The 12,755-nt window shown below is 34.4% G+C and overlaps 1 protein-coding gene across 2 annotated transcripts in view; it reads left to right on the top strand.

The window, feature by feature from the left end:
- Nucleotides 1–12,755, top strand: part of RPS6KC1 (ribosomal protein S6 kinase C1) — a 98,182-nt gene that overhangs the window by 71,313 nt on the left and 14,114 nt on the right. For both annotated transcript variants that reach the window (XM_083349502.1, XM_083349501.1), the window contains one exon: nt 12,328–12,410. In XM_083349502.1, coding sequence (XP_083205628.1) covers nt 12,328–12,410 — 83 coding nt within the window. The remainder of the gene's footprint in view (nt 1–12,327; nt 12,411–12,755) is intronic.

The raw sequence follows: 12,755 nt of genomic DNA, 5'->3' as shown, positions 1-12,755 counted from the left end.
AGTCTATAATAATCTGTCTGCAGCCAAACCTACCATCGGAAGCTTCTTGACTGATAACAAGTCTTTGAAGAATTAAGTGGGGTGTTTTATTTGCTGTATCATAATGTTTGAATGCTTGTTTCTGAGAAGATTTGTGAGTAAGATCTATGAACTATTCTCTATAATTTTAATAATTACTTCAAGTAAGAATATTTTTAGAGGTCATTTTAAGACCATTGTCCCCAAATCTTTGCTGAATAATTTTGCTGATTTTTCTCTTATTGGCTTCTTGTTCACTTCCAAGCCCAGGACAAAATAATCTTGAGTCTCGATAGACTGAAGGACTACTTTCTTTTTTTGAGAATTCATCACTAATTGGGTGATCTAGATCAGGATGTAGGCCTTTGCTTCCCTGGGAGGCTTAATTGATTTAACAAAACTTTCTGGTAAAATTTTATTAAGTAAAATTAATGAATAAGTAAAATTCAGTTGCTTTTATTTTTTATCAAATTGTTTGAATTCTGCTGTAAAACTGAGTCGATGCACACTTCTCAGTTCATTTGCAGATTGGAATATTTCAGTTATTCAGATTTTTAAATTATATACATTTGCAATGCAGTACTTTATTTAAATATCTATAAAATGTAATTATATCTCATTAGGCATTTTAATAAATGTTATATATATATATAATTAAAAGTATGCCTGAATACATGAAAAATACACATGACCAGGAGGATGTTGAACCATCCATCTTAATTTTCTTGTCGTCGTCTAATTAGTAGAAATTGATGTTAATTTGTTGTTTCTTATTTTGCTGCTTATCTTTTTTTAAAAAAAAACTTTATTAACTGTGTATGTTTTTGGGTGAGTGAGGCCACTGAATTCTTAGTTTTGTAAAAGTAAGGTAATTTGTCTAAGATTAAAATTATCCAATAGAAATAAATCAATACTGCAGCAATTAAGATTCCGAGTACCTTAAAATCCCATAAATTAAAGAAGTCAGACCGAGGAAGTATGTAATTTCATTTCTCTCTTAGAGGTCTGTTGAAATAGCCAAGTTTTGACTGCTTTCCTAAATCCCAATAAAGTTGCTATGAATTGACTCTCCAGGGGAATGCTATTTTAGAGATGGAGATGGAGACAATGATGAGGGAATATTCATTATTTTAAGTAATATTTATTATTTTAAATATTACAGTGTATAGATATACACCTTAATATAGATATACAGTATATAACTTAAAATTAATTGTGAGAAAATACTCTGTCACTTTCTAGATAGTCACAAATGTCAAAAGAAATCTGGATATGTTATTGTATACTTAGATTTAGTAGATTTTACAACAAATCCTATTTTTAATGTGGTATTTTGGAATTTTCACCACATGCTATAGAAGACATAATCAACAAACCTTCTACTTGCAATATTGGACAAAGTTAAAATGATGTGGAATAGGGACACAAGCCTGTGACTTTCATATGTTGTTGAATTACAACTTCCAGCTGCCCCACTCAACATGCTCTGTGATGAGGATACTGAGAGTTGTAGCTCAGCAAACATTTAGAGACAAGTTCCTCACTTTCTGAGGTAGGATCAAGAGCTATTAAACAAGGTGTTCTTCTCTCTTCTATCAGCCAAAGCTTTGTAAATCTGTATATTTCACCTGATGGACTTTGAAATAATAAGGAAAAAAGACTAATAATGCTTACTCTGATTATTCATAGTTGTGGCACAAGATACAGCCCTGTATCTATTGCTGACCTCACTTCCATGGCATAGTCTAATAGTGATGTCTCTCCATAGATTCTCTTGAAAAGGCAGAATCCTGTGCTGGATTAGAGAACTATTATTTGAATTCTTGACAAGGAATGTAGTATAATAATACTTTATGACCAGAATCACTTGTTGAGTTACGTGACTATAGAAATCAAACGTCGTTTTCCTGACACCAATGCAGGGATTTGCTATTCCTTTTTGAATTTTCAGGCTAGTTTTCTATAGCCCAGCAACTTCAGGTGCTAGTCAAGTCAGACCCTGTTCAGTGTTAACAGCCAAGGTTGGCTTGGTGCTGTCACCGGATCAACAACCCCCAGGTGTGATAGGAATAAGAAAATATATATTCATTTTCTTACATTAAATGTACAGGAATGTTTGTCACCTTGCTTATTTTTTCCATCACAAACAACCATTGTCCAAAATATGAATGGGAAAACATAAGCTTTACTCTAAAAGAGATGGGCATATTTTAGAGTTTCTGGAGTTAATTGCAGTTATGCACCCAAATGTCATATAAGTAGCAAAACAGTATGAATGATCATGCTGGGATATTGGGGAGTGATTCTTTTCCAGCTTTCCCCAACCTGGTATTCCTCAGCGTACCTGAAGATCAGCAATTAGGGCAAGATTGGATTATTTCAAGTCAAAAAAAAGAGATCATGAAGCCAGTAAGGTCACACAAAAAAAGAATGATGCTTCTGTTATTTTTTCATTTGTATCAAGCAGGGAACTTTTCTACTGGAACCAAGTATTGTTTTGCAAAGACACACAGTGTTCCATGATACATTGATTAGAATATAGGAAAAAAGGCCAGATCTATATGCTTCTCTTATCACTGTCAAGACTATGCAGAATGGAAAGGTTGTTAGGAAAGACCTTGCCCCTAGTAATACTAACACAAAATATACCAACCCAGTTGTAACCCTCTTCACAACAACTGCTTTTGTTTTTGATAAACGATTAGATAGAAAAGTACCAGTAATTTTTCACGATTTTAAATGAATCTTTTTCATTCAAAAGACCTTTTGAATCTTTTAAAAAGACTAGACATTTACAAAGCACAGCTTGATTTGTTCCTTTTAGATACAGTATAGGTAGTCCTCGACTTAATGATCACGATTGACCCCAAAGTTTCTGTTGCTAAGCGAGACAGTTCTTAAGTAGGTTTTGCCCCACCTTATGACTTTTTCTTGCCACGGTTGTTAAGTAAAACACTGTACAGTTGTTAAGTGAATCTGGCTTCCCCATTGACTTGGTCAGAAGGTCGCAAAAGGGGATCACATCAACCTGGGTCATTGCAACTGTTTTGAACATGAACCAGTTGCCAAGGATCTAAATTTTGATCATGTGACCATGGGGATGTTGCAATGGTCATAAGTGTGAAAACGGTCATAAGTCAGTTTTTCAGTACTGTTGTAACTTTGAACGATCACTAAATGAATGATTATAAGTTGAGGACTATCTGTAGTTAAAATGGACACTGTGTCAAGATAAGGTGTATCTTCCATTATCACATGTGGCTTCTCCACATGTCATCTTAAGAACATTCAAAACACTTGGCCAAAGATTACTGGAGACAGAAATATTAAAAGGAAAGAGATCTTGCTTTAGTATAACAAAAGTCTTAAAAGACAGGCAAATACCTGAGAAAAGCATCTTTTTCCTTAGTGGGCAGTGTTTTTTCCCCAATACAAATCTATGTGTTGGAGTATAATGCTTAGATGCTCTGTCTTATCATGTCCCTAATGCTATTTTTTTTAAATGACACTCTGAAGAAAGCATGTTGTTTTTCTAACTGCAGAGGGAAAACTAATATAGTCTTGTTGCACTCCAATTCATTTTAAATATATATTCTAAAAATACACCTTTGGAAGATCATCTTCTGGCAAATAGAACAAATTCTCCCCTTGTCAGAATAGAGCCACATGCTGCTCAGAATATTCTTAAGATGATTTGAATTTGAAGAGCACCCCATTTAGTCTTTTCTGACCCTGCTATTCTCCACTTGTAAATTGCCACCTCCAACGGATGTTCACATTTGTATTTCTGAAATTCTGTCTGGTGATAAGAGTAGGAGCAATTAAAAATGGAACAGGTTGCACGGAAAGAATTAAACCCCTGAAGCTGAAAGCTAGTGCTTGGATTAGAAAACCTCCATCATGACCACCACCATACATTTGTCCTAAAATATCTACTTTGGTTTTGAAGGAATTTTTTGCCAAGGGAGAGTTCTCAAGGTTGGCCAGTAGGTGGCAACCTACCATTAACTGTTGTCTATGATCAGACTCAGCTAGGAGTTTTGTATAATATGAGAGAACTATAGATAAAGAAGAAGCTGTGTTATAATTAATTATAATTGTACTCAACTGCTTTTTCAGCAGTGCAAGTTGCCGAGTATTTTAGTATTAAACTGATGCAAATCGGATTTTTCCAGGCTTGCTTTAGAAATTGTTAGTTTAAAAGAAAAGTTCCCAGAACTCCTGATGAAGAGATAATGTTCTTGTGATAGAAAATTGTCTGTGTTTGAATGAAATGTAAAGAAAAAAGGTCCTTGGGCTCTCAAAGAATCCAATCAAGTTCTGGGAGAATCTAAAGGTTCTGTGGGATATAGTTTGAAAATACAAATGACTGTCATGCTATTTCCAAAACATAATGCTCTTACCCACCCAAAGGTCAGAATTCATGAATTCAGAGAACGATGATCACAATTATTAAAATCCTTAATAATAATAAATAAAAAAGTTTGTACAATATACTGTAATAAAAGCAAAACACATCTGTTCCAATGAAGCCGAATGTCTAAGGAGAAATGTATAAATACAGTTGGGTGAATATGTTAAGAAGGCAAGTTGTTAAAACATGGAGTCTCATGCTGCTCTTACTTCTTGGTGCTGAGAGTTTTCTTATTCTTTGCAGTAGTGGTCAAAAATATGGAGTAGAAAGCAGGAAGAATGAAGTGTAGAAGAGGCTGCCATTTTCTTCCATTAGTAATCAAATGCACAAAGGAGATGAGGAAAAAGAAAGGCAGAAGCTTTAGTTAGGCCCAAATAATTAGAGATGGATGCCACTGGAGGTTGTAGACTGTAGAAAAATAACTACTTCCAGAAATGTAAAATTGGGAAGCACATCTTTTGCACATGGACATTTTAATTCCCAAGTACTTCAAGTAGAGCTAGGAAAGATAACTGCTATCTGAAAGTTAGAGTCATGGCTATAGATGGATAGATGCTCTTATTTGCTATAAGCACTTCCTAAATAGCAAACTTCTTACCAGTTCACAATATTTCTTAGCCCATTAGATGTCCAAATTGCTCAATGTCCCTTCATGTCATTAAAAACATTTTCTTTTTTTTAAAAAAAAAATAACGTAGACAAATCTTAGGGTAAAGATTAAAAGTAAGGTTATTCCCAACTCATAATGCAAATGTTTCGCTTCTGTTGAAACATCCTTTTGCTCCTAGCATCCCCTGGGAATCTTATCACATATTTGTGCTAAAAAAACATTAACCACCTGCCCTGTGCTTTGTAATATCAGCAACCAACCTTTTTATCTTTTGGTTAATGTGCCTTGGTATTTTGAAAGGGGGAGGAGGGGGAGCAGGGATAGCAGAGGGAAAAATTCCAGTAACAGATTTGATTTGCAGGGACAAAAATTTTGAGCAAATGCCAAACTAGCAGGGGGGCCATTATTCTGTCTAAAAATAAGTTTGAAAAAAGAAACATACAGACACAAACCTTTTAAATCAACATGTTTTGGTCTAATTGAGGAGAAAACAAGAAAGATTCAGTTTGAAATTCAAATGATCACCTTCTGTTATGGACATTTTTTCCCTTGCCAAATTTATGATCCTAGATTTTAAAGAATTACTGCCGCTGAAATGAGGAAAACGTAAGTTATATACGGTAGTTCACAATCTGAAATGTATAAAGTAGGTATTAAAGAGAATGTGTAAAAATTAGCCATAACGTTTTTTAAACTGCAGAAGGTAAGAATTGCATAAGGAATATGAATTGATTAATAGAATAATTTCATTCATTGTTTACTGTCATCAATGTATGAATGTACAACATTATGCAAAATTCCATGCTGTTTATTCAAAGATTACGGTAAACTACTTGGTGTTCTATAAAGGTTTTCAACTATAACTTCCACCATACCATGCTATTGGTCATGGAAGCTTTATGTGGAAGATATCAGTTATGCATCTCTGGTTTATTCTGATTGGCAAAACAGTCCAAGGTTTCAAGCCTTTTGTATTTGCCACCTAATCCTTTTAGATTAGGATTGCCAATGTAATCATTTCACATTGCATGATACCTGAAATTTCAATTTCACGAATTAACAGTGAGTCTTCCAATTTCATTATCAAACATCTCCAGTTCTAGCTGATTTTTCCGACCTGCCCCTGCCATTTGACTGAAAAAAATGTGAATATCTGCAGTTTGCTTCCACAAATGCACAGTGGTGGAATAGTTTTTTCAGATCAGGTAATTCCGCCCCCCCCCAAAAAAAAATATGCTTATAAACTGATCCATCTTGCCAATATCAGTCTCTGGCCCTCTGAAAGCTCTTGAAGAACATTTTGATAAAAATATTTAAGACTTGTTATTGTTGAGCAACAGCCTTGCCTGTCTCATTATCACACATTATTTCATTTTGTGCATTTGAATATTTCTGAGAAAAAGGCATTGTAGGAAAAAAATAACCATAAGGAATAAGGCAGCTTTTTGAAGCACTGAAGCTTTCTGTGATACTTGGAGTCCCCAAAGATCGATTGTGAATGCAGAGTTCTAATCTTCCATGATCTCAATGAATAAGCAAATTAATTTGTTTGAAAAAGTTTGAAAAAAAATATGATCAACAGAATACCCCTTATGGTTATCTCCAAGATAACAAGAGTAAAGTTCAGCCTATACTTTGTCAGTGAAACCCATAATTCTCAAAGGAATCTCTTCCATTAGACCATGCGATCTGAAAATTATTCTGTGTACATATTGGGTGTGTATGGGAGAAAATTAGTTCCTTGTCCATATAATTGGAAAAGAAGTAAGATTAGGGGTGATTATTTTCCATACTTGACTGAACTAAACAACTTGTCTACTCTATATTAGTAGATAGCTTAGAGAAAGTTTAAGATTAAACTTTGCCTTGGAGGTAGCTAACATGAAGAAAAACCCTTTCCATTTTCTTAAAGCAAATGAAGATTTTTTTTATTTCACAGTATAAAAGTTTATTTTAAATGAAATGCGTAAATATTGCCTTGATTCTTTAAAGAAAACCCAATCTGAAGGTTACTATAAACCCTTTAATGGCTAGAACTAAGTGTTCAAAAGATCATCATCATCATCATCATCATCATCATCATCATCATCATCATCATCATCTTAGCCATTGTCTATCCACTGCAGGATGAAGGCCTCTTCCCCATGTTTCCAACCAATATGGTCCAGAGCTTTCCTTTGCCAATTGGGCCTGCAATACTTGCTGATGTCGTTGATCCATCTTGTTTTAGGTCTCTTGTGGATGCTTTTTATCAAGTGGGGTCCATTCCATGACTGCCTTGGTCCACCTGCCATCAGTTATTCTTGCTATCTGACCAGCCCATTTCCTTTTCGATTCTTTTACTCTCTTAATGATATTGTATACTTTTGTTTGTTCTATAATCCAGGTCCAGGTCTTTCTGTGGCATGTATCTTTCCATGGCTGTATCTTTCCGTGGCTTGTATCTTTCTCTTTGCGCCATGTATTTTGCCCAAGAAAGAAAAAGAAGCCTTAAGAAACATGGTTTGTTGGAGACAGTTTAAACTGTGTTGTGATAAATGCCTTATGACAATTTTGGTATGATAAGATAGTAAAGTAAGCTCCCAAGTTGGAAATCATAGAGCAAGGATAGCATGCATAGAACCTATAATGAACAAACCTATTAGGATTGTAGACACAGAAAAAGCAGAAATCCTAATAATGGATTCTGTAAGAGCTTGTGCTAATGTATCTTAATATCCAGTCTGGTTCTCCTGAGCAAAACAAAACAAAAACATTACCCAGTGGCTTTTTGTAAGAACCAGAACAGTTTTCTGATATCAAATTGCAGGTAGTTTTGTGACAATGATGATTTCTCAATTGCATGAAAAGTGTTGTCTCTGTTATTATAACGTTAGTTTTGAAGAAAAGAGGAGAAAGTTGGAAGTGCATGAAGTTAGGTGTTGCTTGAATTAGGATTCTTGCGCATGTGCATGCTTGGCCACAAAAATATCAGAATAGAAATATCATTTTAGTCTCTTAAATAAAGAGGTGAGATTGACAGGCAGAAACCATTTTTGTTAGTAGAGATTCTGAAGAAGAATGCATTTCCTTAGTTTTAACATTTATTTTAATGCATAAGGTTCAAATTTAGTGTCCATCTTTTCTGACAAAAAAAAGGGAAGATGTAAATCCTGGAACAAAATTAACAGGAAGATTGTTGTAGATGGGACGAAAGATTTCTTTGGTATATATTTTGTATACTTTTGTGCTTTTTCTCAGTGAAGTACTCTTGTAAAAGGTGAATGAACAATTGATTATGCTGTGAATATATCAGAATATATGAATTGATATATTGCATAAATATGATTCTTTCATAAGGAGCAGAAGGAGAAGATTGAGAACTAGTTAAGAAAGAACTATTGCTCAGTGGCTAAAATTCATATTCTGGGTGTTGTGCTTCTGGCATCTCCAGAATGGTTGGGAAAAATGCCTGTTTGAAAAATGTACTGTCAGTTAGTGGTAGTCTATTCTTATGACTTGCCATTTTATTTTATTTTATTTTATTTTATTTTATTTTATTTTATTTTATTTTATTTTATTTTATTTTATTATTTTATTTTATTTTATTTTATTTTATTATTTTATTTTATTATTTTATTTTATTTTATTATTTTATTTTATTATTTTATTTTATTTTATTTTATTTTATTATTTTATTTTATTATTTTATTTTATTTTATTTTATTTTATTTTGTTATTTTATTTTATTTTATTTTATTTTATTATTTTATTATTTTATTTTATTATTTTATTATTTTATTTTATTTTATTTTATTTTATTTTTTTATTTTATTTTATTTTATTTTTTTATCCCAACTTTATTACTTTATACATAACTGAAGGTGATGGGTATGCTTGATACTCCTTCCTATTTTCCCCATAATAACAATTCTATGAAGTGGGTTGGATAAAAGGACTAGCCCAGTTAGCCAGCAGGCTTTCATACCTAAAGTGGGACTAGAGCTCCCAGTCTCTTGGTTTCTAGGCCAGCACTTTAACTACTACACAAAATTGGCTCTGTATATATATATTAAAAAATCTTCATATAGTGCCAGTTGATACAAATGCAGATATCCTGAAATTCTCTTCTGAACGATCCATACATAAGTAAGGCAGAGAACTGTTAGAAATACAGTAATAGAAAAGCAAATGGTTGCTTGGGTTTATGGCTACCATTTTTTATTATATAAATGTCTTAGCTGATATGAATGAAATGGCTTCATTATTGAGATCTGGCATTTGAGTAAGATTTATTGCAATATTAAAACTTTTTGATGGTTGGAAGGGGGAGAGCTTTTTCACTATGCAGAATTACATTAGTTGGTTGGGCTTCAAATGTATTTTGCAATCTATGTTTTTTTATTTTTGTCTATGATATATTACTGAGAGTAAAGGTTGCTTTATTGATGTGATATACAAAGGTTATTATATCAATATATTGCAGAGAAAATGCAAGGAAAGGAGAGTGCAGAGGAAATATTATCTGAAGCTTTTTCCAATAAGTGGCACCATGGTGTTCTGAAGTGGGTATCTCCATCCCACTCACTGTGGAGACAGGGCTAAAAAGGTGAGGGCTGTTTTGTCTCAATTTTTCTCAGCCATTCACCTCAGCAGTGCCAATGGCCAGCAATGTAATTTTGTGCACATCTGACTCAGATGCCTTCTTTCAGACTAGTCACAAAGGGAAGAGGAAAAACTGTTCTTGGATGAGGGAAAGGATCAGCATCCAGACCCCAAATCTACCAGACCATTTAAAAAAGTAGAAGTCCCATAATTATTCAGGAAAGTCAACAGTATCATAGGCCTGAAAGATCCATAACCACTCATGGCTGTTTATTCTCTGATGGCGGAGACTCTCTGTGTTCATAAACTCTCCATCTAAAAAGACCTGGAGGCAACATGAGTAAAAGCAAAAAGTTACCTAATCAGGTGTGTAGACATTAGGCATTTTAACATTAGCCTTTAGGGTTAGGTTTACTAACACATACATGGGGCAACTTAGGTAAACAAAAGCTTCCTAATTTTTAAAATAGTTTTTTAAACAATGGATGTATCTGGATGTATGATTGCTGCAAGTTTAGAGGTGTTCCTCATAACTATGCCGTAAAATCTTAGGCATAACTGCATAGACCTACCTAATATTAACATTCATAATGAAGTATAGTGAAGAGATACAAAATCATGGCTTAAAATGGATTTACAAGTTGTGCCTTGTGGGTAATTAAAGTTGTATTACACCTGTTTTGCTGGTGGTGGTGGTAGAAACATTTTTAGCAGCTTCCTTGCCCCTGTGGGTGTTCTGCATGTGAGACAAGAGATATTTTCTTCCTATACTAATTTCATTCAATTTTATAAAAATAGCTTCTTTAAATTTTATTTACAAATTACTTTAATTTTAATGAAGTGGCTGACATTTTACAAAATTAACAAATGTTAAATTGCTTTGCATTTTAATTAATTCTGTGGGTACAATCTAATGGTTAATCCAATTCATACAGTAAACCATAAGTACTTAACCAGGGTATTGAGCAAAAAAGGGGATTTGCTATGAACTTCAACATTTCCTAATGCTTTTTATTAAATCAATACATTACTTCAACAGAATAACAATGTTGGAAGGGACCTTGGAGGCCTTCTAGCCCAAACCCTTGCTCTAGTCCAAATCCCATACTTTGATTATGGTCAGGCCTTGTTAATATGATCTACATGTATAAAAGGTTCTAGCAATAAAACAAGTGCTACGTTTGTTGGTTTGAGAACTAATATCAGAGAAAGAATATTGTATATTTCTGTTACCATTGGGTCTTGGGAGTATGGAAGTTATATCATCGTTATATACCTTTATATACCATCTTTATATACTTTGGCATGCCCATGAGCTTTCAAACCCAAATTCCTCAGCGTGCCTGGCTGAGGAATTCTGGGAGTTGAAGTCCACATGTCATAAAAGGGCCAAGTTTGAAGACCCCTGCTTTAAAGCTTCACAACTCTAAATACGCTAAGAATACAGAGTTGCTTGCAAAGCCTTTCCTGCTATCTTCAATCATAGGTGCATCATAGAGAAAGATCTATCACATCATGGAAGCTCCTACAATTCAGCCCCTGTGCTGTATCAGCACCCAAAAGTTCAGTGTGCAAAGGTTTTGCCCAGAAATCCCAATCCTCATCACTTTCTTTGCCAGAAAATTTGGAAGAAATCCATTACAATAGCCATGATTTTTTATTTATTGTCTACCCCACCCTAAAAACAACAGCACTTAAAGGCTATCATTATAGTGCTACATCCACTGTATGCTACATTGCTGAGAGATAATTGGTTTCTCAAGGCTACTCAGTGAATTATATGATCTTGTCCTTTCACTAAAATAGGAGGTATGGCTGCCTTTTTTTGACTTGGAGACCACCAGATGTAAATGCCCAGAAAAACAGCTTGCCTAATTCCTAAGAGGGCACCAGTTTGGGGACAATTGCTTTAGAACAGGGATAGGCAACCTTGGCTCTTTTATGACTCGTGGACTTCAACTCCCAGAATTCCTGAGCCAGCCATGCTGAGCTGGCTCAGGAATTCTGGGAGTTGAAGTCCACGAGTCATAAAAGAGCCAAGGTTGCCTACCCATGCTCTAGAAGCAGATTCCTGTTTCCTACATGAAGAGGAGATGTATCTCCTTTCAGAATGGAAATGGCAGGTGCTGACTGTGGAATTCCTTCCCTGAATTCACCAAAATGAATGCGCTTTCAGCTAAATACCTACCTGTGTGGGCTTGACAGAAATTGCTGTGCCTGTTATGAAGTTTCTATTGTCACCACTGTGATCTTGTTTTACGTTTTGTCCTTTTGTATGTTGTTATTAGTGTGTTTTATTTTTCTTTGGAATTACTAGGAATTGTTTTAATTCAGCCAATTAGATTGCTCCTCTAGCCAAGTGAGGGTAGTGATAGTGAGTGGAAGCATGCATCATACTTGTAACAACTATTTCTGGAAAAAGCCACAGTGATTGGCTACAGGTTTTATGAACCACAATAGCTGGTTCATGCAGCATGTTAAACTTAAACTGTTTATGGTTTAGCATGATGGGTGAACTCAGCAGCTGTATTGTGTTTGGAAGATAAACATTTGACAGTCCTGATTGCTGTGGCAAACTGGTATGTCTAGTAACATCACTCTAGATAATTGGGGAAAGATGTTCTGTTATGGTCTGAGTCATCTTGCAAATGGAAGTTTAAAAGGTTTTTTGATGTTTTAACTGTGCTTACCTTTCATTCAGAAGTTGGTGTTGTTTTTGAAGAAACAGAGGCCTGCGACTGGTGGAGTTTGGGTGCCCTTCTCTTTGAGCTCCTTACTGGAATGGTAGGGTGTACCTTTAAAGAAAAAGTATGCCATGTTCTGAAATTCCACAGAAAATTGGGGAATTAGTTCTAGGCTGTAAATATCCAAAGGCAGCTAAGAGGTGCAGCTAAGATGTTTTGTTCACATCTAGGGGATGTCAGGATTTTTGCAGCCTAGAGAGCATTAATAATATCATAGTATATAAATAACAAAAATATAGGATAGGAACTTTCATATTGTAAGAAAAAAACCAGGAACTATGGAAGATACTATTTTTTTATTAATTTATGTATTTATTTCCTGCCTTTATTATTTTTACAAATAACTCAAGGTAATGAGTAATTTGTAAAACATCTTGTCCTATTT

The sequence above is a fragment of the Vipera ursinii genome (assembly GCF_947247035.1).
Source record: "Vipera ursinii genome assembly, chromosome: 1".
Classification (NCBI taxonomy): domain Eukaryota; kingdom Metazoa; phylum Chordata; class Lepidosauria; order Squamata; family Viperidae; genus Vipera; species Vipera ursinii.
Note: the sequence above shows the minus strand (reverse complement) of the source record. Positions and strands in the feature narration are given on the sequence as shown.